Source organism: Argopecten irradians, chromosome 9, assembly GCF_041381155.1.
Source record: "Argopecten irradians isolate NY chromosome 9, Ai_NY, whole genome shotgun sequence".
In the NCBI taxonomy this organism is placed as follows: Eukaryota; Metazoa; Mollusca; class Bivalvia; order Pectinida; family Pectinidae; genus Argopecten; species Argopecten irradians.
In genome coordinates, this window is record NC_091142.1 from 39,272,900 (window position 1) to 39,300,255 (window position 27,356).

Here is a 27,356-nt window from a genome sequence, read left to right on the forward strand (position 1 = left end):
GAACAATACTGTTGACAGTCTTTACTGCTACTGTAAGGTACTCCTCGTCTGTCTAGAGATTGGACACAAGGCCTAGAACAATACTGTTGTCAGTCTCTACTGCTACTGTAAGGTACTCCTCGTCTGTCTAGAGATTGGACACAAGGCCTAGAACAATACTGCTGTCAATCTCTACTGCTACTGTAAGGTACTCCTCGTCTGTCTAGAGATTGGACACAAGGCCTAGAACAATACTGCTGTCAGTCTCTACTACTACTGTAAGGTACTCCTCGTCTGTCTAGAGATTGGACACAAGGCCTAGAACAATACTGCTGTCAGTCTCTACTACTACTGTAAGGTACTCCTCGTCTGTCTAGAGATTGGACACAAGACCTAGAACAATACTGCTGTCAGTCTCTACTACTACTGTAAGGTACTCCTCGTCTGTCTAGAGATTGGACACAAGGCCTAGAACAGTACTGCTGTCAGTTTCTACTACTACTGTAAGGTACTCCTCGTCTGTCTAGAGATTGGACACAAGGCCTAGAACAATACTGTTGTCAGTCTCTACTGCTACTGTAAGGTACTCCTCGTCTGTCTAGAGATTGGACACAAGGCCTAGAACAATACTGTTGTCAGTCTCTACTGCTACTGTAAGGTACTCCTTGTCTGTCTAGAGATTGGACACAAGGCCTAGAACAGTACTGCTGTCAGTCTCTACTACTACTGTAAGGTACTCCTCGTCTGTCTAGAGATTAGACTCAAGGCCTAGAACAATACTGTTGACAGTCTTTACTGCTACTGTAAGGTACTCCTGGTCTGTCTAGAGATTGGACACAAGACCTAGAACAGTACTGCTGTCAGTCTCTACTACTACTGTAAGGTACTCCTCGTCTGTCTAGATATTGGACACAAGGCCTAGAACAATACTGCTGTCAGTCTCTACTACTACTGTAAGGTACTCCTCGTCTGTCTAGAGATTGGACACAAGGCCTAGAACAATACTGTTGTCAGTCTCTACTGCTACTGTAAGGTACTCCTCGTCTGTCTAGAGATTGGACACAAGGCCTAGAACAGTACTGCTGTCAGTTTCTACTGCTACTGTAAGGTACTCCTTGTCTGTCTAGAGATTGGACACAAGGCCTAGAACAATACTGCTGTCAGTCTCTACTACTACTGTAAGGTACTCCTCGTCTGTCTAGAGATTGGACACAAGACCTAGAACAATACTGCTGTCAGTCTCTACTGCTACTGTAAGGTACTCTTCGTCTGTCTAGAGATTGGACACAAGGCCTAGAACAGTACTGCTGTCAGTCTCTACTGCTACTGTAAGGTACTCTTCGTCTGTCTAGAGATTGGACACAAGGCCTAGAACAGTACTGCTGTCAGTTTCTACTGCTACTGTAAGGTACTCCTGGTCTGTCTAGAGATTGGACACAAGGCCTAGAACAATACTGCTGTCAGTCTCTACTACTACTGTAAGGTACTCCTGGTCTGTCTAGAGATTGGACACAAGGCCTAGAACAATACTGTTGTCAGTCTCTACTGCTACTGTAAGGTACTCCTGGTCTGTCTAGAGATTGGACACAAGGCCTAGAACAATACTGCTGTCAGTCTCTACTACTACTGTAAGGTACTCCTCGTCTGTCTAGAGATTGGACACAAGGCCTAGAACAATACTGCTGTCAGTCTCTACTGCTACTGTAAGGTACTCCTCGTCTGTCTAGAGATTGGACACAAGGCCTAGAACAATACTGCTGTCAGTCTCTACTGCTACTGTAAGTTACTCCTCGTCTGTCTAGAGATTGGTCACAAGGCCTAGAACAATACCGCTGTCAGTCTCTACTGCTACTGTAAGGTACTCCTCGTCTGTCTAGATATTGGACACAAGGCCTAGAACAATACTGCTGTCAGTCTCTACTGCTACTGTAAGGTACTCCTCGTCTGTCTAGAGATTGGACACAAGGCCTAGAACAATACTGCTGTCAGTCTCTACTGCTACTGTAAGGTACTCCTCGTCTGTCTAGAGATTGGACACAAGGCCTAGAACAATACTGCTGTCAGTCTCTACTGCTACTGTAAGGTACTCCTCGTCTGTCTAGAGATTGGACACAAGGCCTAGAACAATACTGTGTTGTCAGTCTCTACTGCTACTGTAAGGTACTCCTCGTCTGTCTAGAGATTGGACACAAGGCCTAGAACAGTACTGCTGTCAGTTTCTACTGCTACTGTAAGGTACTCCTTGTCTGTCTAGAGATTGGACACAAGGCCTAGAACAATACTGCTGTCAGTCTCTACTACTACTGTAAGGTACTCCTCGTCTGTCTAGAGATTGGACACAAGACCTAGAACAATACTGCTGTCAGTCTCTACTGCTACTGTAAGGTACTCTTCGTCTGTCTAGAGATTGGACACAAGGCCTAGAACAGTACTGCTGTCAGTTTCTACTGCTACTGTAAGGTACTCCTGGTCTGTCTAGAGATTGGACACAAGGCCTAGAACAATACTGCTGTCAGTCTCTACTACTACTGTAAGGTACTCCTGGTCTGTCTAGAGATTGGACACAAGGCCTAGAACAATACTGTTGTCAGTCTCTACTGCTACTGTAAGGTACTCCTGGTCTGTCTAGAGATTGGACACAAGGCCTAGAACAATACTGCTGTCAGTCTCTACTACTACTGTAAGGTACTCCTCGTCTGTCTAGAGATTGGACACAAGGCCTAGAACAATACTGCTGTCAGTCTCTACTGCTACTGTAAGGTACTCCTCGTCTGTCTAGAGATTGGACACAAGGCCTAGAACAATACTGCTGTCAGTCTCTACTGCTACTGTAAGTTACTCCTCGTCTGTCTAGAGATTGGTCACAAGGCCTAGAACAATACCGCTGTCAGTCTCTACTGCTACTGTAAGGTACTCCTCGTCTGTCTAGATATTGGACACAAGGCCTAGAACAATACTGCTGTCAGTCTCTACTGCTACTGTAAGGTGCTCCTCATCTGTCTAGAGATTGGACACAAGGCCTAGAACAATACTGCTGTCAATCTCTACTGCTACTGTAAGGTGCTCCTCGTCTGTCTAGAGATTTGACACAAGGCCTAGAACAATACTGCTGTCAGTCTCTACTGCTACTGTAAGATGCTCCTCGTCTGTCTAGAGATTGGACACAAGGCCTAGAACAATACTGCAGTCAATCTACTGCTACTGTAAGGTACTCCTCGTCTGTCTAGAGATTGGACACAAGGCCTAGAACAATACTGCTGTCAGTCTCTACTGCTACTGTAAGATACTCCTTGTCTGTCTAGAGATTGGACACAAGGCCTAGAACAATACTGCTGTCAATCTCTACTGCTACTGTAAGGTACTCCTTGTCTGTCTAGAGATTGGACACAAGGCCTAGAACAATACTGCTGTCAGTTTCTACTGCTACTGTAAGGTACTCCTCGTCTGTCTAGAGATTTTAAAATTTAAAATGTAGAATTTGTTCTATTATTTAATAATTTAAAATGTATGACTTAGTGTCAGGGTTTGTGGTTTGTCTAGAATTAATGACTTAGTATCAGGGTTTGTTGTTTGTCTACAATGTATGACTTAGTATCTGCATGCAGGGTTTATTGTTTGTCTACAATGTATGACTTAATATCGGGGTTTGTTGTTTGTCTATAATGTATGACTTAGTATCAGGGTTAGTTGTTTGTCTACAATGTATGACTTAGTATCAGGGTTAGTTGTTTGTCTATAATGTATGACTTAGTATCAGGGTTAGTTGTTTGTCTACAATGTATGACTTAGTATCAGGGTTAGTTGTTTGTTTACAATGTATGACTTAATATCAGGGTTTGTTGTTTGTCTATAATGTATGACTTAGTATCAGGGTTTATTGTTTGTCTACAATGTATGACTTAATATCGGGGTTTGTTGTTTGTCTATAATGTATGACTTAGTATCAGGGTTAGTTGTTTGTCTACAATGTATGACTTAGTATCAGGGTTAGTTGTTTGTTTACAATGTATGACTTGATATCAGGGTTTTTTGTGTGTCTACAATGTATGACTGTCTACAATGTATGACTTAGTATCAGGGTTTGTTGTTTGTCTACAATGTATGACTTAGTATCAGGGTTTGTTGTTTGTCTACAATGTATGACTTAGTATCAGGTTTTTTGTTTGTCTACAATGTATGACTTAGTATTAGGTTTTGTTGTTTGTCTACAATGTATGACTTAATATCGGGGTTTGTTGTTTATCTACAATGTATGACTTAGTATCAGGGTTTGTTGTTTGTCTACAATGTATGACTTAATATCAGGGTTTGTTGTTTGTCTACAATGTATGACTTAGTATCAGGGTTTGTTGTTTGTCTACAATGTATGACTTAATATCAGGGTTTGTTGTTTGTCTACAATGTATGACTTAGTATCAGGGTTTGTTGTTTGTCTACAATGTATGACTTAATATCAGGGTTTGTTGTTTGTCTACAATGTATGACTTAATATCAGGGTTTGTTGTTTGTCTACAATGTATGACTTAGTATCAGGGTTTGTTGTTTGTCTACAATGTATGACTTAGTATCAGGGTTTGTTGTTTGTCTACAATGTATGACTTAGTATCAGGGTTTGTTGTTTGTCTACAATGTATGACTTAATATCAGGGTTTGTTGTTTGTCTATAATGTATGACTTAGTATCAGGGTTTGTTGTTTGTCTACAATGTATGACTTAGTATCAGGGTTTGTTGTTTGTCTACAATGTATGACTTAGTATCAGGGTTTGTTGTATGTCTACAATGTATGACTTAGTACCAGGGTTTGTTGTTTGTCTACAATGTATGACTTAGTATCATTGTTTGTTGTTTGTCAACAATGTATGACTTGATATCAGGGTTTGTTGTTTGTCTACAATGTATGACTTAGTATCAGGGTTGGTTGTTTGTCTACAATGTATGACTTAATATCAGGGTTTGTTGTTTATCGACAATGTATGACTTGATATCAGGGTTTGTTGTTTGTCTACAATGTATGACTTAGTATCAGTGTTTGTTGTTTATCGACAATGTATGACTTGATATCAGGGTTTGTTGTTTGTCTACAATGTATGACTTAGTATCAGTGTTTGTTGTTTGTCTACAATGTATGACTTAGTATCAGGGTTTGTTGTATGTCTACAATGTATGACTTAGTATCATTGTTTGTTGTTTGTCAACAATGTATGACTTGATATCAGGGTTTGTTGTTTGTCTACAATGTATGACTTAGTATCAGGGTTGGTTGTTTGTCTACAATGTATGACTTAATATCAGGGTTTGTTGTTTATCGACAATGTATGACTTGATATCAGGGTTTGTTGTTTGTCTACAATGTATGACTTAGTATCAGTGTTTGTTGTTTGTCTACAATGTATGACTTAGTATCAGGGTTTGTTGTATGTCTACAATGTATGACTTAGTATCAGGGTTTGTTGTTTGTCTACAATGTATGACTTAGTATCATTGTTTGTTGTTTGTCTACAATGTATGACTTGATATCAGGGTTTGTTGTTTGTCTACAATGTATGACTTAGTATCAGTGTTTGTTGTTTGTCTACAATGTATGACTTAGTATCAGGGTTTGTTGTATGTCTACAATGTATGACTTAGTATCAGGGTTTGTTGTTTGTCTACAATGTATGACTTAGTATCATTGTTTGTTGTTTGTCTACAATGTAAGACTTGATATCAGGGTTTGTTGTTTGTCTACAATGTATGACTTAGTTCAGGGTTTGTTGTTTGTCTACAATGTATGACTTAGTATCATTGTTTGTTGTTTGTCTACAATGTATGACTTAGTATCAGGGTTTGTTGTATGTCTACAATGTATGACTTAGTATCAGGGTTTGTTGTTTGTCTACAATGTATGACTTAGTATCATTGTTTGTTGTTTGTCTACAATGTATGACTTGATATCAGGGTTTGTTGTTTGTCTACTATGTATGAATCAGTATCATTGTTTGTTGTTTGTCTACAATGTAAGACTTGATATCAGGGTTTGTTGTTTGTCTACAATGTATGACTTAGTATCAGGGTTTGTTGTTTGTCTACAATGTATGACTTAGTATCATTGTTTGTTGTTTGTCCACAATGTATGACTTAGTATCAGGGTTTGTTGTATGTCTACAATGTATGACTTAGTATCAGGGTTTGTTGTTTGTCTACAATGTATGATTTTGTATTACAGTTGTTTATCTACAATGTTATGTTTACAACATAGGATTTTGTATCAAGCAATGGATTATTTTGTATGGTTGTTTTTGTGACATTTCTGTATATGTTTGTCGGTAGATTGCTTCATATTTCATTCATTTCAAAATATTTTTATTAAATCATTTGATTTAATAGGGATTGGGCAGCAGGCTATGCCTATATAAGCCCTCTCCCTATTGCTACATATTGTGTTATATTGGTACTGCTGATTGAGTAATATTGTATGATTTTTAATGTTATATTTGTATTTGTCCAGAATGCTACCAATTGCTTCAGCAATACATAGTGGTGATAATTGAATGTGTAGTTACATTGATAATAAAAACAAAATGTTAATTATTCATGTAAAAGGGACAAACAGTATGCGATGTAGCCTCTGGGATATTAATCATGCTGAGATAATTTTCCACATTCTCGTCCAGACAGAGACCAGACACAGTGATAAACAAACCTCTGTTGTACAACCTTTGTGATTTCAAGTTCATATTCAGACTTTTTATCTTGCATTGACAAGTCTGAGTTAGTATAATTTCGTTTAAGTTTTAGCTTTTATCCCCACTAGCTATAGGCATATTTGAATGGAAAAAGTATTGGTAATGGAGGGCTTCATCTGTTGTAGTTATAGTTTACTGAATATCAGCTTCCAAAGTTATTTGACTTCCATTATAATTATAGTGAAATTAACAAACAAAAAAAACAAAAAAATCCATATGGTATTGGACCGATTGTTTTATTTAAATAAGTATTCTTGCCATAGGAATGCCAATTCCCATAAAACACATTAGAATTAAAGCAATATCCAAGAAGAACCAGTCACAGTAATTCATTTAGGGTTCAAAAGAAAGGGATATTTATCACTTTAAACCAGAGTTATGGATCTTTGACGTTTCAGTGGAATCAAATTGCCCAAGATTACATATAGACAGCTGGGATACATAACGCGATAGATCTATATAAGGACTGTATTGTTGATTAGGCTTCACACAAGCCTCTGTGACAACTATCATATTTGTATCTACTTTTACTTCTGAACTAATACCGCATTCTTTTTGATTGAATGGATAACTATTTCTGCATTTGATGTGCGAGATCCCGAGATTTGATTTCTGAGAAATAAGTTGTCTTGTTTCAATGGAGAACAGAACAGTGCAGAAGTCTTGAGAACATCCAGTCCTGAAATGATAAAAGGGAAAAGGTGTTTATATACCGCAATGGTATGATTCTTAGTCATTTAATACAAAACAGGCGGTATATTGAAGATTTTCCCAGTTATATATACCAGTCATGTCTTGTTTGAAGTTTTGAACGTGTGTGGTTTGATCTGAAATGGTTGTGCAGATATAAATATAACATTATTTATCATGGTATATATCATTGTGTTGATGACTTTTCTAACAAATCTTTTCTTTTTTGTTTCAGATAATCAACATTCAAAACATACTTCGTGAGGAGAATTTAGACTGCATGAAAGATGTGTATCCTTTTTACTGAGTAACATTACTGTGATAAAGTTATAACTGATAATGTATCCGTTGAGGATATTTTGATAATTTTACAGGACATTCATTTGGTCGTGGAAATTTGATTTGTGAAATCTGAGAAATATGAGAAATGTATATACCTTTACAGACAAATTGTGAAGTTTTATAGCTGCTTAATAACAAAGACATTTTACTCGCAAAAGTAATTAACCTTACACATGCTTTGGTAATGTGTTACTGGTATAAGGTTATAGTGTTGTGGTCACCGCATGCGGCACCCACTATGATACCAATATATTGTCCAATATAATACCAATATATTGTTGGTAACCACATGTGGTACCCACTTAGATACCAATATATTGTTGGTAACCACATGTGGTACCCACTTTGATACCAATATGTTGTTAGTAACCACATGTGGCACACACTATGATACCAAAATGTTGTTGGTACCCACATGTGGCATCCAATATGATTCCAATATGTTGGTAACCACATGTGGCACCCAATATGTTGTTGGTAATCACGTTTAGTAACCAATATGATAATGATGTGTTACTGGTCACCACATGTGGCACCTATTGTGGTACCAGTATCAGTAACACTAGGATGAGAGATTCACTGTACACACAGTGGTGACGTATTATAGATGTGAAGTGATTTGTGAGTGGTCATATCCTGTCAGTGTTACTGTACAAATATAAATTTGATATAGGAGTTATACAGTCTCAAGTACACACTTTGTTTTCCATCAGTCTAAATGTAATACGCTGCTGAAATGAGACTTATGGTTCTAATCTGGAAAGGAAATCTTTTATGACAATGTATTTAATTCCATGTGGTATGATGGAGAACAACAGCCTACCTCCATGTTAAACTCGTCACAAGGACATTTCAAGGACACATGTGAAAAGTGATACTCTTTGTGTTGGTTATGGTCTGATCAGACTCGTCAAACATGAATTATTTATTCTATGTAGTCACAGCAGGATATTGTTTATAACCAGGAATTAAAATAAATAAAAAAATATGGGAAAGTGGAAAATTCACGTAGTGTCCATGGTGAAGTAGTGGACGTCCTTTATTGCTTTGTTTGTGTATGATCATGGATGATCCCAAAATGGAACAGCATAATGGTACTGAGCCTAGAATGTAAAAAGCCAAAAGTGATGAAGTACCACTTTTATACCATCCCAAATTACTGTCTTAGGTTGTGTTGTAGCCACTTGTTGTTGTAGATAGTGTTTTGTTAGATAAATTGTACTCATTGGTTGATGCTGGTTTACTGAGGGTATTGTATTCATTGGTTGATGCTGATTTACTGAGGATATTGTACTCATTGGTTGATGGTGTTTTATTGAGGGTACTGTATTCATTGGTTGATGTTGTTTTACTGAGGGTATTGTACTCATTGGTTGATGCTGGTTTACTGAGGGTATTGTATTCATTGGTTGATGTTGTTTTACTGAGGGTATTGTACTCATTGGTTGATGCTGGTTTACTGAGGGTATTGTATGTTTTACTGAGGGTATTGTACTCATTGGTTGATGTTGTTATACTGAGGATATTGTACTCATTGGTTGATGTTGTTTTACTGAGGGTATTGTACTCATTGGTTGATGTTGTTTTACTGAGGGTATTGTATTCATTGGTTGATGTTTTACTGAGGGTATTGTACTCATTGGTTGATGTTGTTTTACTGAGGGTATTGTACTCATTGGTTGATGTTGTTTTACTGAGGGTATGTATTGTACTCATTGGTTGTTGTTTTACTGAGGGTATTATACTCATTGGTTGATGCTGTTTTACTAAGGGTATTGTATTCATTGGTTGATGTTTTACTGATGGTATTGTACTCATTGGTTGATGCTGTTTTACTAAGGGTATTGTACTCATTGGTTGATGCTGTTTTACTGAGGATATTGTACTCATTGGTTGATGCTGTTTTACTGAGGGCATTGTATTCATTGGTTGATGTTTTACTGAGGGTATTGTACTCATTGGTTGATGCTGTTTTACTGAGGGTATTGTACTCATTGGTTGATGGTGTTTTACTGAGGGTATGTATTGTACTCATTGGTTGATCATGTTTTACTGAGGGTATTGTGCTCATTGGTTGATCATGTTTTACTGAGGGTATTGTACTCATTGGTTGATCATGTTTAACTGAGGGTATTGTACTCATTGGTTGATGTTGTTTTACTGAGGGTATTGTACACATTGGTTGATGTTGTTTTATTGAGGGTATTGTATTCATTGGTTGATGCTGTTTTACTGAGGGTATTGTACTCATTGGTTGATCATGTTTTACTGAGGGTATTGTACTCATTGGTTGATGTTGTTTTACTGAGGGTGTTGTACACATTGGTTGATGTTGTTTTACTGAGGGTATTGTATTCATTGGTTGATGCTGTTTTACTGAGGGTATTGTACTCATTGGTTGATCATGTTTTACTGAGGGTATTGTACTCATTGGTTGATGTTGTTTTACTTAGGGTATTGTACTCATTGGTTGATCATGTTTTACTGAGGGTATTGTACTCATTGGTTGATGCTGTTTTACTGAGGGTATTGTATTCATTGGTTGATCATGTTTTACTGAGGGTATTGTACTCATTGGTTGATGGTGTTTTACTGAGGGTATTGTCTTCATTGGTTGATGTTGTTTTACTGAGGATATTGTACTCATTGGTTGATGCTGTTTTACTGAGGGTATTGTATTCATTGGTTGATGCTGTTTTACTGAGGGTATTGTATTCATTGGTTGATGCTGTTTTACTGAGGGTATTGTACTCATTGGTTGAGGCTGTTTTATTTATGGTCTGTCGTAACAAGTGATTGTAGATTCTGGTTTACTTAGGTGCTGGTGTACTGAGTGGTTGTAGATACTGTTATACCTTGTTTCTGGTGTACTGAATGGTTGTAGATACTGTTATACTTGGTTTCTGGTGTACCCAGTGGTTGTAGATACTGTTATACCTTGTTTCTGGTGTACTGAGTGGTTGTAGATACTGTTATACTTGGTTTCTGGTGTACCGAGTGGTTGTAGATACTGTTATACTTGGTTTTTGTTGTACTGAGTGGTTGTAGATACTGTTATACTTGGTTTCTGGTGTACTGATTACTTGGTTTCTGGTGTACTGAGTGGTTGTAGATACTGTTATACTTGGTTTCTGTTGTACTGAGTGGTTGTAGATACTGTTTTACTTGGCTTCTGGTGTACTGAGTGGTTGTAGATACTGTTATACTTGGTTTCTGTTGTACCCAGTGGTTGTAGATACTGTTATACTTGGTTTCTGTTGTACTTAGTGGTTGTAGATACTGTTATACTTGGTTTCTGGTGTACTTAGTGGTTGTAGATACTGTTATACTTGGTTTCTGGTGTACTTAGTGGTTGTAGATACTGTTATACTTGGTTTCTGGTGTACTGAGTGGTTGTAGATACTGTTATACTTGGTTTCTGGTGTACTGAGTGGTTGTAGATACTGTTATACCTGGTTTCTGTTGTACTGAGTGGTTGTAGATACTGTTATACTTGGTTTCTGTTGTACTTAGTGGTTGTAGATACGGTTATACTTGGTTTCTGGTGTACTGAGTGGTTGTAGGTGTACTTAGTGGTTGTAGATACTGTTATACTTGGTTTTTGGTGTACCGAGTGGTTGTAGATACTGTTATACTTGGTTTCTGTTGTACCGAGTGGTTGTAGATACTGTTATACTTGGTGTCTGGGGTACCGAGTGGTTGTAGATACTGTTATACTTGGTTTCTGGTGTACTGAGTGGTTGTAGATACTGTTATACTTGGTTTCTGGTGTACTGAGTGGTTGTAGATACTGTTATACTTGGTTTCTGTTGTACTGAGTGGTTGTAGATACTGTTATACTTGGTTTCTGGTGTACTGAGTGGTTGTAGATACTGTTATACTTGGTTTCTGGTGTACTGAGTGGTTGTAGATACTGTTATACTTGGTTTCTGTTGTACCGAGTGGTTGTAGATACTGTTATACTTGGTTTCTGGGGTACCGAGTGGTTGTAGATACTGTTATACTTGGTTTCTGGTGTACTGAGTGGTTGTAGATACTGTTATACTTGGTTTCTGGTGTACTGAGTGGTTGTAGATACTGTTATACTTGGTTTCTGTTGTACCCAGTGGTTGTAGATACTGTTATACTTGGTTTCTGTTGTACTGAGTGGTTGTAGATACTGTTATACTTGGTTTCTGTTGTACTGAGTGGTTGTTGCTGTTACATAATTGAATATGCCACTGATCTATTTAGCCTTATTTAGTTTTACTACAGAGAAGTCTACCAAGGGGTTCTAAGTTGTGAAAGCTGGGTTTTAATTTATCAGTCTCTGTTGGGTGTAAGTCTGTAAAACCAGTTTGATTGGCAAGAGATATGTGTATGCGGACATGCAGACCTGTCTATATATAAATGTCCCCAGCGTCTCAAGTCTGGTTGTTAGGGGCAACTACACAGATCTAGCTACCTATATATAAGGTTTGTAGTGATATGAGTTTCTCTGGAACGTCTACAACCATCTTAAACAGTTTTAGGACTTAAATTTCCTATAACCAATTAGGAGTTAATCAGTCGGAAGGAAAATTGTCCTGAAGGCTAGAATTCCATCTTAGGCTAAAAATGTGATGCAATTTGCAAATATACTGATATATGTACATCTTTAAATAGAAAAATGCTGTCTTCATTTACCCATATTTTACAGAGGATGAATTGACATAGAATCAAACTATTTGAATGAAAAATTAGAAATCTTTTAATAGCCAGGTGGTCTTTATATACCAGCAAAACTGTTGAAATTGGGTCCATTTAGGAAAGTGGTCTTACTAAACTGATGTTCCAGTTATTTCTGAGATGGCAAGCTAGAACAACAAATGAATTTACCAACAATAACTGTTCAAAGACAAATCTACAATGTGCCTACTTCAGTTAGTATGTTGTACAGTGTACCTGACCTGCTATGGCCAGATAATTATTTGTAGTTATAAATTATTCCATTTATACTGCTAGCAGCAGTATTACAGCGATACCATCAATGGACGCTTTTTGTTTTCTCTACAAGATCTGATTGTTTTGAAGTGTTTAAAGGCCATATTACTTGACAGGTGGCGATTTAGCCTCACTGTCCCTTTAACAGGAAGTAGGCTAATAGATATGTGGCTCTATAAAACAGATCAAGTCAAGTTGTATTAGGACCATCAGCCTCAGCATTTATTATATATCAGGACATAGGTATATCATTGTAAGGTGTTAATGTAGTGGTTTATATGTGGTGATTCAGTTGTCAGTGGTTCTAGGTTTGGTATTAGGATATGATGTGTGAAGATATGATTGGTTATTGTGGATTGTTGGTTATTAGACGATACAATTTATGTGATGGTAGTCGTTTCTGTGTTATATATGCATGTGCCCTATGTATATATACAATAAACTGATTTTCTTTTGGTACTGAATTTTGTGGTTTCAGTTTCAAGTTGGCAGAAACAAACTTTCTTGGATAACATAATTAACTCAAAATATCTTTCAATTATTATTTTAATTTGCGGAAATAAGCCTTAATGCACACTCAAAAGATCAATGGTTGATGCTATATTATTTTTCTGTTTGTCCACAAGTATTGTTTTCTGTTTGGATATTGATTGAGTGGTTAACATAAAATGTTTAGTTTACAAAGTATACACTGAGGTAGAAAATTCAGTTCAGAAACAAAGCCAAGCTCAAATGGTGTTGTAATTACATTTTGATGTTTTTCAAACCCAAACCAGTTGTAAACTACCTAATGTCAGATATGTCAAGGTCACGGAGTCAAAGTCACTATGTCAAGGTCACCGAGCAATTGTAAATTGTGCTAGCTACTTTCATTTGCTCTAGTTTATTATAAAATAAAACACAATGACAAAATAGTTTTATCAAATGTGAAGGAAAGAGAATTGGGTGTTAGCGATATCAGAGACTTTTGTGATAATCAGATAGTGAACAGAGGGCAGGGCATCATTTATCTTCAAAACATTTGAAGAAGTTGATTAGATTTAATGGAAAAGTAATTTATAAGATATGTAAAAGATTGAGATGGCACTGGTAGAATTGGTTTATCTAAACAATCTGCAGAGACTTGGAAGAAAATATCGTTTTGGTATTAAGAATTGACACATTTGTCCTCGAGAGGAGAAAGAATTTTGTAGAGATTCTGAGTTTTCTATTAAAATATTTGGCAGCCTGTCTACATGTACCTGGTAATTACTGTGTGCTTGGTAGCAGGGACTGTCTACATGTACCTGGTAATTACTGTGTGCTTGGTAGCAGGGACTGTCTACATGTACCTGGTAATTACTGTGTGCTAGGTAGCGGGGACTGTCTACATGTACCTGGTTATTACTGTGTGCTAGGTAGCGGGGACTGTCTACATGTACCTGGTTATTACTGTGTGCTAGGTAGCGGGGACTGTCTACATGTACCTGGTAATTACTGTGTGCTTGGTAGCGGGGACTGTCTACATGTACCTGGTTATTACTGTGTGCTTGGTAGCAGGGACTGTCTACATGTACCTGGTAGTTACTGTGTGCTTGGTAGCAGGGACTGTCTACATGTACCTGGTAATTACTGTGTGCTTGGTAGCAGGGACTGTCTACATGTACCTGGTAATTACTGTGTGCTTGGTAGCAGGGACTGTCTACATGTACCTGGTAATTACTGTGTGCTGGTAGCAGGGACTGTCTACATGTACCTGGTAATTACTGTGTGCTTGGTAGCAGGGACTGTCTACATGTACCTGGTAATTACTGTGTGCTAGGTAGCAGGGACTGTCTACATGTACCTGGTAATTACTGTGTGCTAGGTAGCAGGGACTGTCTACATGTACCTGGTAATTACTGTGTGCTAGGTAGCAGGGACTGTCTACATGTACCTGGTAATTACTGTGTGCTAGGTAGCAGGGACTGTCTACATGTACCTGGTAATTACTGTGTGCTAGGTAGCAGGGACTGTCTACATGTACCTGGTAATTACTGTGTGCTAGGTAGCAGGGACTGTCTACATGTACCTGGTAATTACTGTGTGCTAGGTGTGCAGACTGTTTATGAGGGGCTGTCGAGGTTTATATCTCGCCATTTATACTACTTTCATGGGTATCTGAGGCATCATATGTTAGCATTATCAGTTGTTGGTAAAAAGTATAGCTGTAGGGCTATAATATAGATTAGACTTAATGGGTAAAAAGTATAGCTGTAGGGCTATAATATAGATTAGACTTATGTCATCACTGCTCTTGTTCTGGTGATGAAATCTCCATTCAATCAAAGACAGACTTCTTTGATGACATTACCATTAAATCAAGGGTGAGTAACTCTGCTGACATTACCATTAAATCAAGGGTGAGTAACTCTGCTGAAATTACCATTAAATCAAGGGTGAGTAACTCTGCTGACATTACCATTAAATCAAGGGTGAGTAACTCTGCTGACATTACCATTAAATCAAGGATGAGTAACTCTGCTGACATTACCATTAAATCAAGGGTGAGTAACTCTGCTGACATTACCATTAAATCAAGGATGAGTAACTCTGCTGACATTTCCATTAAATCAAGGGTGAGTAACTCTGCTGACATTACCATTAAATCAAGGGTGAGTAACTCTGCTGACATTACCATTAAATCAAGGGTGAGTAACTCTGCTGACATTACCATTAAATCAAGGGTGAGTAACTCTGCTGACATTACCATTCATCAAGGGTGAGTAACTCTGCTGACATTACCATTAAATCAAGGGTGAGTAACTCTGCTGACAATACCAATAATTTTCAGGGTCTGATAACTCTGCTGATGTAACTATTAAATCAGGGACGGGTAACTCTACTGACATTTTAAATTAGCAGGGTCATGCAACTTTTTATATCACTAAGACTGTGTGATGGATGTTAAAGATGTGACAGATGACTATTATGTACTGGTCATTTTTAGCTCACCTGGCCCGAAGGGCCAGTGAGCTTATGTCATGGCGCGGCGTCCGTCGTCCGTCGTCCGTCGTCCGTCGTCCGTCCGTCCGTCCGTCCGTCAACATTTCCTATAAATCGCTACTTGTCCTAGAGTTCTGCATGGATTGTAACCAAATTTGGCCACAAACATCCTTGGGGGAGGGGGAACAGAACTTGTATAAATTTTGGCTCTGACCCCCCAGGGGCAGGAGGGGCGGGGCCCAATAGGGGAAATAGAGGTAAATCCTTTAAATCGCTACTTGTCCTAGAGTTTGGCATGGATTGTAACCAAAATCAGCCACAAACATCCTTGGGGGAAGGGGAACAGAACTTGTATAAATTTTGGCTCTGATCCCCCAGGGGCAGGAGGGGCGGGGCCCAATAGGGGAAATAGAGGTAAATCCTTTAAATCGCTACTAGTCATAGAGTTCTGCATGGATTGGAACCAAATTTGGCCACAAACATCCTTGGGGGAGGGGGAACAGAACTTGTATAAATTTTGGCTCTGACCCCCCAGGGGCAGGAGGGGCGGGGCCCAATAGGGGAAATAGAGGTAAATCCTTTAAATTGCTACTAGTCCTAGAGTTTGGCATGGATTGTAACCAAAATCAGCCACAAACATCCTTGGGGGAAGGGGAACAGAACTTGTATAAATTTTGGCTCTGATCCCCCAGGGGCAGGAGGGGCGGGGCCCAATAGGGGAAATAGAGGTAAATCCTTTAAATCGCTACTAGTCATAGAGTCCTGCATGGATTGTAACCAAATTTGGCCACAAACATCCTAGGGGGAAGGGGAACAGAACTTGTATAAATTTTGGCTCTGCCCCCCGGGGGCAGGAGGGGCGGGGCCCAATAGGGGAAATAGAGGTAAATCCTTTAAATCGCTACTTGTCGTAGAGTTCTGAATGAAATGTAACCAAATTTGGCCACAAACATCCTTGGGGGAAGGGGAACAGAACTTGTATAAATTTTGGCTCTGATCCCCCAGGGGCAGGAGGGGCGGGGCCCAATAGGGGAAATAGAGGTAAATCCTTTAAATCGCTACTTGTCCTAGAGTTTGGCATGGAATGTAACCAAAATCAGCCACAAACATCCTTGGGGGAAGGGGAACAGAACTTGTATAAATTTTGGCTCTGACCCCCGGGGGCAGGAGGGGCGGGGCCCAATAGGGGAAATAGAGGTAAATCCTTTAAATCGCTACTAGTCATAGAGTTCTGCAGGGATTGGAACCAAATTTGGCCACAAACATCCTTGGGGGAAGGGGAACAGAACTTGTATAAATTTTGGCTCTGGCCCCCCGGGGGCTGGAGGGGCGGAGCCTAATAGGGGAAATAGAGGTAAATCCTTTAAATCGCTACTTGTCGTAGAGTTCTGAATGAAATGTAACCAAATTTGGCCACAAACATCCTTGGGGGAAGGGGAACAGAACTTGTATAAATTTTGGCTCTGACCCCCCAGGGGCAGGAGGGGCGGGGCCCAATAGGGGAAATAGAGGTAAATCCTTTAAATCGCTACTTGTCCTAGAGTTTGGCATGGAATGTAACCAAATTTGGCCACAAACATCCTTGGGGGAAGGGGAACAGAACTTGTATAAATTTTGGCTCTGGCCCCCCGGGGGCAGGAGGGGCGGGGCCCAATAGGGGAAATAGAGGTAAATCCTTTAAATCGCTACTTGTCCTAGAGTTTGGCATGGAATGTAACCAAAATCAGCCACAAACATCCTTGGGGGAAGGGGAACAGTACTTGTATAAATTTTGGCTCTGATCCCCCAGGGGCAGGAGGGGCGGGGCCCAATAGGGGAAATAGAGGTAAATCCTTTAAATCGCTACTTGTCATAGAGTTGTGAATGGAATGTACCCAAATTTGGCCACAAACATCCTTGGGGGAAGGGGAACAGAACTTGTATAAATTTTGGCACTGACCCCCTGGGGGCAGGAGGGGCGGGGCCCAATAGGGGAAATAGAGGTAAATCCTTTAAATCGCTACTAGTCATAGAGTTCTGCATGGATTGGAACCAAATTTGGCCACAAACATCCTTGGGGGAAGGGGAACAGAACTTGTATAAATTTTGGCTCTGGCCCCCCCGGGGGCTGGAGGGGCGGAGCCTAATAGGGGAAATAGAGGTAAATCCTTTAAATCGCTACTAGTCACAGAGTTCCGCATGGAATGTAACCAAATTTGGCCAGAGATATCCTTGGGAGAATAAGAATTGAGTATGTATAAATTTTGGCTCTGGTCCCGGGGGGCAGGAGGGGCGGGGCCCAATAGGGGAAATAGAGGTAAATTCTTTTAATCGCCACTTGTCATAGAGTTCTGTATGGATTGTAACCAAATTTGGCCACAAACATCCTTGGGAGAAGGGGAACAGAACTTGTATAAGTTTTGGCTCTGGCCCCCCAGGGGCAGGACGGGTGGGGCCCAATAGGGGAAATAGAGGTAAATCCTATAAATTGCTACTTGTCCTAGAGTTTTGCTTGGATTGTGACCAAATTTGGCCACAAACATCCTTGGAGGAAGGGGAACAGAACTTGTATAAATTTTGGCTCTGAACCCCTGGGGGCAGGAGGGGTGGGGCCTAATAGGGGATTAAGAGGTTAATATTAAAATTCCTTAAGAAAAGAAACAATGAACCTGTATTCAGAACATTACTTGGCATTACAAACCAGGTGAGCGATACAGGCCCTCTGGGCCTCTTGTCCTTGTGACAATCTGAGGGGATGCTTTATCTACCAGATGCTCAGCCACAGTAAAATCTCTGTTATCAACTGTTTATAATGGGATAACAAGTCTTGAGATTCAGACAGAAATGCCCTCCAACAGCCCTACACAGACTAGGTATTTACAATATTTTATAAATCTTGGCACAGATGCTGCATGTTGGCATTTAAGCTTCAAAAAAATAATGAAACCTTCCCACTTCAATATCTATATGTATATTTATCATGGCAGTTGTACAATATATTTCATGATTCTTACTAAGTTTCATTATGAAACTTGAAGATAAGCTTGCTTTAATCTTTGAATGAAAACAACTTTCTATTACTTAAGTTGTTAAATCATTTAGTGTAGAGTGTTAGGTTTCAGTGTTTCTATTGGTAGCAATGATACAAAAAAAACACACTTTCTGAGTAAAAACATTTGTATGTGCGTCCGATATCATTCTTTGCTTGCTGTGAGTAAGGGCAGAGAACTTTATATTTTCTCGTTACTTAAAACATAGCAACTGTTGTGGCATCATTAATATATGTGAGAAAATAAAGCTTTGTCGTTGTATTTATGTTAATTCTAACAAATAGCCATATAACAAAAGCAGGATGATATTGATTTATTTGTTAAATGTTGTCTAAGTTTTCCTTAACCAGCTGTTAAGATACATAGTACAATGCCTGATGGAAACAGACATGTACAAACTGTTAAAGACACAGAAACTCAGTAATGACCACGTCTGCTACTTCCTCTACCAAATCCTTCGCGGGCTCAAGTACATCCACTCCGCTAACGTACTCCACAGAGATCTCAAACCTAGTAATCTGCTTCTCAATACCACCTGTGATCTTAAGGTAAGTTTTCTACCCCAAACCCAGGATCTTTGATCTATGATATTAGTTATCTCCATAACACAAACCCAGGATCTTTGATCTTCGATCTTAGATATCTCCATAACCCAAACCAAGGATCTTTGATCTATGAACTTAGTAATCTCCCTTTCCCAAACCCAGGATCTTTGATGTATGATCTTAGTTATCTCCATAACCCAAACCCAGGATCTATGATCTGTGATCTTAGTAATCTCCCTTTCCCAAACCAAGGATCTTTGATCTATGATCTTAGTTATCTCCCTAACCCAAACCCAGGATCTTTGATCTATGATCTTAGTTATCTCCATAACCCAAACCCAGGACCTTTGATCTGTGATCTTAGTAATCTCCCTTTCCCAAACCAAGGATCTTTGATCTATGAACTTAGTAATCTCCCTTTTCCAAACCTAGGACCTTTGATCTATGATCTTAGTTATCTCCATAACCCAAACCCAGGATCTTTGATCTGTGATCTTAGTAATCTCCCTTTCCCAAACCAAGGATCTTTGATCTATGAACTTAGTAATCTCCCTTTCCCAAACCCAGGATCTTTGATCTATGATCTTAGTTATCTCCGTAACCCAAACCCAGGATCTTTGATCTATGATCTTAGTTATCTCCGTTACCCAAACCCAGGATCTTTGATCTATGATCTTAGTTATCTCCGTAACCCAAACCCAGGATCTTTGATCTGTGATCTTAGTAATCTCCATAACCCAAACCCAGGATCTTTGATCTGTGATCTTAGTAATCTCCATAACCCAAACCCAGGATCTTTGATCTGTGATCTTAGTAATCTCCATAACCCAAACCCAGGATCTTTGATCTATGATCTTAGTTATCTCCATAACCCAAACCAAGGATCTTTGATCTGTGATCTTAGTTATCTCCATAACCCAAACCTAGGATCTTCGTTCTGTGATCTTAGTTATTTCTGTATTCCAAATCCAGGACTTTTGATCTGAAATGTTAAGTAATCTCCCTGGCCCAAACCCAGGATCTTTGATCTGTGATCTTTATGACATTAAGTTTGTTTCTGCTGTGAAATGGATGGCATACCTTTGAATGAAAACATGTATTTCCTGTCACATTTGTTTCCGATTTCATATGTAAACTAGCTATAGGGCATTATGTCTTACAGGTTTAGGGTTTTATAAGTTTAACGTCCAATTAACAACCAGGGTCATGTAAGGGCGTGCCAGGTTTGTTGGTTGAGGAAAGTCGGATTACCCAGAGAGAAACCACCGACCAGCAGTCAGTACCTGGCAACTGCCCCACATGGAATTCAAATTCGCGACCCAGAGGTGGAGAACTTGTTGAAATATTTTGAGACATCTTAACCACTCGGCCAGCGCAGTCTTACAAACATATATAGTCTATCTTTTTACTAATGCCTGCCCCAACATAAGTACTACAAACATCCAAAAGTTCATGTAATGTTATCTAGACATTGCATCCATTATAACTAAATAAAATCCAGTTATTACAATTTCTCTGGACAATAAGGAGAAAAACGAAAACAAGAAATATCATATGATTTGTCAGAATATCACTGAATTGTGTTGTATTGCAGATTTGTGATTTTGGACTGGCGAGAGTTGCAGACCCTGAACATGACCACACAGGATTCCTAACAGAATATGTGGCGACAAGATGGTACAGAGCTCCAGAAATCATGCTTAATTCCAAAGGTTACACGAAGTCCAGTATCCTTTGTTAGTGATAGAGCAAGTGATCGGTCTAAAACACTTGAGGAAGTGATTGGTCTAAAACACTTGACAAAGTGATTGGTCTAAAACACTTGAGAAAGTGATTGGTCTAAAACAATTGAGAAAGTGATTGGTCTAAAACACTTGAGAAAGTGATTGGTCTAAAACACTTGAGAAAGTGATTGGTCTAAAACACTTGAGAAAGTGATTGGTCTAAAACACTTGAGAAAGTGATTGGTCTAAAACACTTGAGAAAGTGATTGATCTAAACGGAAAGACTTGAGGAAGTGATTGGTCTAAAACACTTGAGAAAGTGATTGGTCTAAAACACTTGAGGAAGTGATTGGTCTAAAACACTTGAGAAAGTGATTGGTCTAAAACACTTGAGAAAGTGATTGGTCTAAAACAATTGAGAAAGTGATTGGTCTAAAACACTTGAGAAAGTAATTGGTCTAAAACACTTGAGAAAGTGATTGGTCTAAAACACTTGAAAAAGTGATTGGTCTAAAACACTTGAGAAAGTGATTGGTCTAAAACATTTGAGAAAGTGATTGGTCTAAAACACTTGAGAAAGTGATTGGTCTAAAACACTTGAGAAAGTGATTGGTCTAAAACACTTGAGAAAGTGATTGGTCTAAAACACTTGGTAAGTATATCAAGTACAGTGGAACTTTGATGATTAATCTTACATTGGTCTGAGTCTAACATTTAAAGTACCGGGTAACATTCAAGCACTACATTAACTTGAACTATAAAGCGTCTTCTTTTCTTTGAAAAAATCTATATTAGGTATCCTGTTAAACACTTGACATCATAATCAATACCAACCTGCAAGGGCAGATTATTCTGTAATATAATCAATACCAACCTGCAAGGGCAGATAATTCTGTTATATGTCAAATACAGAATATAACCAAACTGATACATGTATATCTGTCATGGCACAAGCCTGTTTGAAACCTAATGTTATATTTGTAATAAGTGAGTTTTTAGCCTATTTCAGTGATTTTTGTACACTATGATTTGTCCTTGACTGTGTCCAGTTGATGTATGGTCAGTGGGCTGTATTCTTGCCGAGATGCTTGTGAACAGACCACTCTTCCCCGGAAAGCACTGTATCCTTTTTACTCCAGCCTGAGGAATCAACTGCATCAACTCCATCAACTTTGATCATGCCAGTTTATAAATCAGAACTCCTTATCCTGTTATCCTTTTTCAGGGGGAATGTGCTCAGTAAAAAGTATCTAAAAGAAAGTCAGAACTAGTAGAATAATAAATAGAAACTATTTATTTCTTCAGTGGACTGTGGGTTGTGTATTTTTAGCTCACCTGACCCGAAGGGCCGGTGAGCTTATGTCATGGCACGGCGTGCGGCGTCCGTCCGTCCGTCCGTCCGTCAACATTTCCTTAAAATCACTACTAGTCATAGAGTTCTGGATGGATTGTAACCAAATTTGGCCACAAACATCCTTGGGGGAAGGGGAACAGAACCTGTATAAATTTTGGCTCTGACCCCCGGGGGCAGGAGGGGCGGGGGCCCAATAGGTGAAATAGAGATAAATCTTATAAATCGCTACTAGTCAAAGAGTTCTGCATGTATTGTAACCAAATTTGGCCAGAAACATCCTTGGGGGAACGGGAACAGAACTTGTATAAATTTTGGCTCTGACCCCCGGGGGCAGGAGGGGCGGGGCCCAATAGGGGAAATAGAGGTAAATCCTATAAATCGCTACTTGTCCTAGAGTTCTGCATGGAATGTAACCAAATTTGGCCAGAAACATCCTTGGGGGAACGGGAACAGAACTTGTATAGATTTTGGCTCTGACCCCCCGGGGCAGGAGGGCGGGGCCCAATAAGGGAAATAGAGGTAAATCCTAAAAATCGCTACTTGTCCTAGAGTTCTGCATTGATTGTACCACGCAAATTTGGCCAGAAACATCCTTGGGGGAAGGGGAACAGAACTTGTATAAATTTTGGCTCTGACCCCCTGGGGCAGGAGGGGCGGGGCCCAATAAGGGAAATAGAGGTAAATCTTAAAAATCGCTACTTGTCCTAGAGTTCTGCATTGATTGTACCAAGCAAATTTGGCCAGAAACATCCTTGGGGTTCACAGAATTTGTATAAATTTTGGCTTTGAACCCTGGAGCAGAAAGAGTGGGGCCCAATAGGGGAATTAGAGGTAAATATATTCAAATTCCTTCAGAAAAGAAACAATGAACTTGTATTCAGAACATTACTTGGCATTACAAACCAGGTGAGCGATACAGGCCCTCTGGGCCTCTTGTTATAGCTTTTAGTTGTTTTGATAATTTATTCAAATTTAATGTATAGATAGGAAGTTATTTTCGGGGGTATGATAATTACACAATTTGTGGGACATTGCTATATTTAAAAATATTTGATTGAGTCATATATAGACATTGGCAGTCAGGTGTAGAAATTGAAAACTGCTCTTAAATTTATTTTCTCAATTAATAGTTTTGAATAATCTAAATAAAAACACAAACTAAACAACCTTGACCTTTGCTACCAGATCTTGACCAACTTAACCACATACTGGGTGTCTTAGGTTCTCCAAAACGTGAAGACCTCAGCTGTATTATCAATGATAAGGTTTGTAGCTCTGCTATGTGATTGTATTTGGTAAAATTTCAAGTTTTGTTGCAGTACTGTTATTATTATGCTATATAGCTAGTTATTTTGTAGGTTGATAATTTCTTTTATTTTTTGAGATAGAGAAGACATGGTCATGACAATTTGATAGCCAGATTGAGATCCTCTCAATATGGTCATGAACATTTGATAGCCAGATTGAGAAAGTTTTTAACAATGAAAATAACTTCCTTCTCAACATTAGATGACAACGTAACAAACTTTGATAGTGATCACCATTAAGAAATGAATTGTTTATTCTCACTATAGGCTAGAGGCTATATAGAGACATTGCCAGAAAAACCAAAGGTTCCATGGGCTCGACTGATCCCAAAAGCAGACCCAAGAGGTAAACAACCCCTATGATGAATCCGTTATCTCCCTTACTTTGACTTTTCAGTGTATATTAGGTTCCCATGGTTACTGTTGCCAGTGGTGTTGCTAAACCAAATATAGCCTTGTTGAAAGTACCTAAAGTACAGATTTTGATAAAAGGTACACAGATCCCTGACATAAAGATTAGTAAACTACATAGGGTTCTGGTACACAGAACCCTGACATAAAGGGGAGCTGAGTAAACTATATAGGGTTCTGGTATACAGATCCCTGACATAAAGGAGAGTTTAGTAAACTACATAGGGTTCTGGTATACAGATCCCTGACATAAAGTGGAGTTTAGTAAACTACATAGGGTTCTGGTACACAGAACCCTGACATAAAGGAGAGTTTAGTAAACTACATAGGGTTCTGGTACACAGAACCCTGACATAAAGGAGAGTTTAGTAAACTACATAGGGTTCTGGTACACAGACCCTGACATAAAGGAGAGTTTAGTAAACTACATAGGGTTCTGGTACACAGAACCCTGACATAAAGGAGTTTAGTAAACTACAAGGGTTCTGGTATAAGTCTGACATAAAGGAGAGTTTAGTAAACTATATAGGGTTCTGGTATACAGAACCCTGACATAAAGGAGAGTTTAGTAAACTACATAGGGTTCTGGTACACAGAACCCTGACATAAAGGAGAGTTGAGTAAACTATATAGGGTTCTGGTACACAGACCCTGACATAAAGGAGAGTTTAGTAAACTACATAGGGTTCTGGTATACAGATCCCTGACATAAAGGAGAGTTTAGTAAACTACATAGGGTTCTGGTATACAGATCCCTGACATAAAGGAGAGTTTAGTAAACTACATAGGGTTCTGGTACACAGATCCCTGACATAAAGGAGAGTTTAGTAAACTACATAGGGTTCTGGTATACAGAACCCTGACATAAAGGAGAGTTTAGTAAACTACATAGGGTTCTGGTATACAGATCCCTGACATAAAGGAGAGTTTAGTAAACTACATAGGGTTCTGGTATACAGATCCCTGACATAAAGGGGAGTTTAGTAAACTACATAGGGTTCTGGTACACAGACCCTGACATAAAGGGGAGCTGAGTAAACTACATAGGGTTCTGGTACACAGAACCCTGACATAAAGGAGAGTTGAGTAAACTATATAGGGTTCTGGTACACAGACCCTGACATAAAGGAGAGTTTAGTAAACTATATAGGGTTCTGGTACACAGAACCCTGACATAAAGGAGAGTTTAGTAAACTACATAGGGTTCTGGTACACAGAACCCTGACATAAAGGAGAGTTTAGTAAACTACATAGGGTTCTGGTATACAGATCCCTGACATAAAGGGGAGTTTAGTAAACTACATAGGGTTCTGGTACACAGACCCTGACATAAAGGGAGCTGAGTAAACTATATAGGGTTCTGGTACACAGACCCTGACATAAAGGGGAGCTGAGTAAACTATATAGGGTTCTGGTACACAGAACCCTGACATAAAGGAGAGTTGAGTAAACTATATAGGGTTCTGGTACACAGACCCTGACATAAAGGGGAGGGAGTAAACTATATAGGGTTCTGGTATACAGATCCCTGACATAAAGGAGAGTTTAGTAAACTACATAGGGTTCTGGTATACAGAACCCTGACATAAAGGAGAGTTTAGTAAACTACATAGGGTTCTGGTATACAGATCCCTGACATAAAGGGGAGCTGAGTAAACTACATAGGGTTCTGGTACACAGACCCTACATAAAGGGGAGCTGAGTAAACCCTATTAAAGGGATGGTAAACTAATATGTGTACTGTATGTACCCACTTAATGAGTTTAGTTTTTGTATAGTGAGTGGTATTAACCTTCCACTGTAGTGACAGTTCTAGTTTTTGTATAGTGAGAGTATTAACCTTCCACTGTAGCGACAGTTCTAGTTTTTGTATAGTGAGCGGTATTAACCTTCCACTGTAGCGACAGTTCTAGTTTTTGTATAGTGAGCGGTATTAACCTTCCACTGTAGCGACAGTTCTAGTTTTTGTATAGTGAGCGGTATTAATCTTCCACTGTAGCGACAGTTCTAGTTTTTGTATAGTGAGCGGTATTAACCTTCCACTGTAGTGACAGTTCTAGTTTTTGTATAGTGAGCGGTATTAATTCCACTGTAGTGACAGTTCTAGTTTTTGTATAGTGAGCGGTATTAATCTTCCACTGTAGCGACAGTTCTAGTTTTTGTATAGTGAGCGGTATTAATCTTCCACTGTAGTGACAGTTCTAGTTTTTGTATAGTGAGCGGTATTAACCTTCCACTGTAGTGACAGTTCTAGTTTTTGTATAGTGAGCGGTATTAACCTTCCACTGTAGTGACAGTTCTAGTTTTTGTATAGTGAGCGGTATTAATCTTCCACTGTAGTGACAGTTCTAGTTTTTGTATAGTGAGCGGTATTAATCTTCCACTGTAGCGACAGTTCTAGTTTTTGTATAGTGAGCGGTATTAATCTTCCACTGTAGCGACAGTTCTAGTTTTTGTATATGTGAGCGGTATTAATCTTCCACTGTAGCGACAGTTCTAGTTTTTGTATAGTGAGCGGTATTAATCTTCCACTGTAGCGACAGTTCTAGTTTTTGTATAGTGAGCGGTATTAATCTTCCACTGTAGCGACAGTTCTAGTTTTTGTATAGTGAGCGGTATTAATCTTCCACTGTAGCGACAGTTCTAGTTTTTGTATAGTGAGCGGTATTAATCTTCCACTGTAGCGACAGTTCTAGTTTTTGTATAGTGAGCGGTATTAATCTTCCACTGTAGCGACAGTTCTAGTTTTTGTATAGTGAGCGGTATTAATCTTCCACTGTAGCGACAGTTCTAGTTTTTGTATAGTGAGCGGTATTAATCTTCCACTGTAGCGACAGTTCTAGTTTTTGTATAGTGAGCGGTATTAATCTTCCACTGTAGCGACAGTTCTAGTTTTTGTATAGTGAGCGGTATTAATCTTCCACTGTAGCGACAGTTCTAGTTTTTGTATAGTGAGCGGTATTAATCTTCCACTGTAGCGACAGTTTCTAGTTTTTGTATAGTGAGCGGTATTAATCTTCCACTGTAGCGACAGTTCTAGTTTTTGTATAGTGAGCGGTATTAATCTTCCACTGAGCGACAGTTCTAGTTTTTGTATAGTGAGCGGTATTAATCTTCCACTGTAGCGACAGTTCTAGTTTTTGTATAGTGAGCGGTATTAATCTTCCACTGTGACAGTTCTAGTTTTTGTATAGTGAGCGGTATTAATCTTCCACTGTAGCGACAGTTCTAGTTTTTGTATAGTGAGCGGTATTAATCTTCCACTGTAGCGACAGTTCTAGTTTTTGTATAGTGAGCGGTATTAATCTTCCACTGTAGCGACA

General features: G+C 39.0%; 1 protein-coding gene across 1 annotated transcript in view; it reads left to right on the top strand.

Annotated features, from left to right (window-relative positions):
• The window catches only part of LOC138332294 (mitogen-activated protein kinase 1-like), a 70,351-nt gene that overhangs the window by 34,987 nt on the left and 8,008 nt on the right, over positions 1–27,356 (top strand). Inside the window, exons 3-8 of the mRNA XM_069280327.1 lie at positions 7,631–7,686; positions 19,051–19,240; positions 20,832–20,964; positions 22,011–22,082; positions 23,501–23,580; positions 23,890–23,968. Of these exons, the coding sequence (XP_069136428.1) occupies positions 7,631–7,686; positions 19,051–19,240; positions 20,832–20,964; positions 22,011–22,082; positions 23,501–23,580; positions 23,890–23,968 (610 nt within the window). The remainder of the gene's footprint in view (positions 1–7,630; positions 7,687–19,050; positions 19,241–20,831; positions 20,965–22,010; positions 22,083–23,500; positions 23,581–23,889; positions 23,969–27,356) is intronic.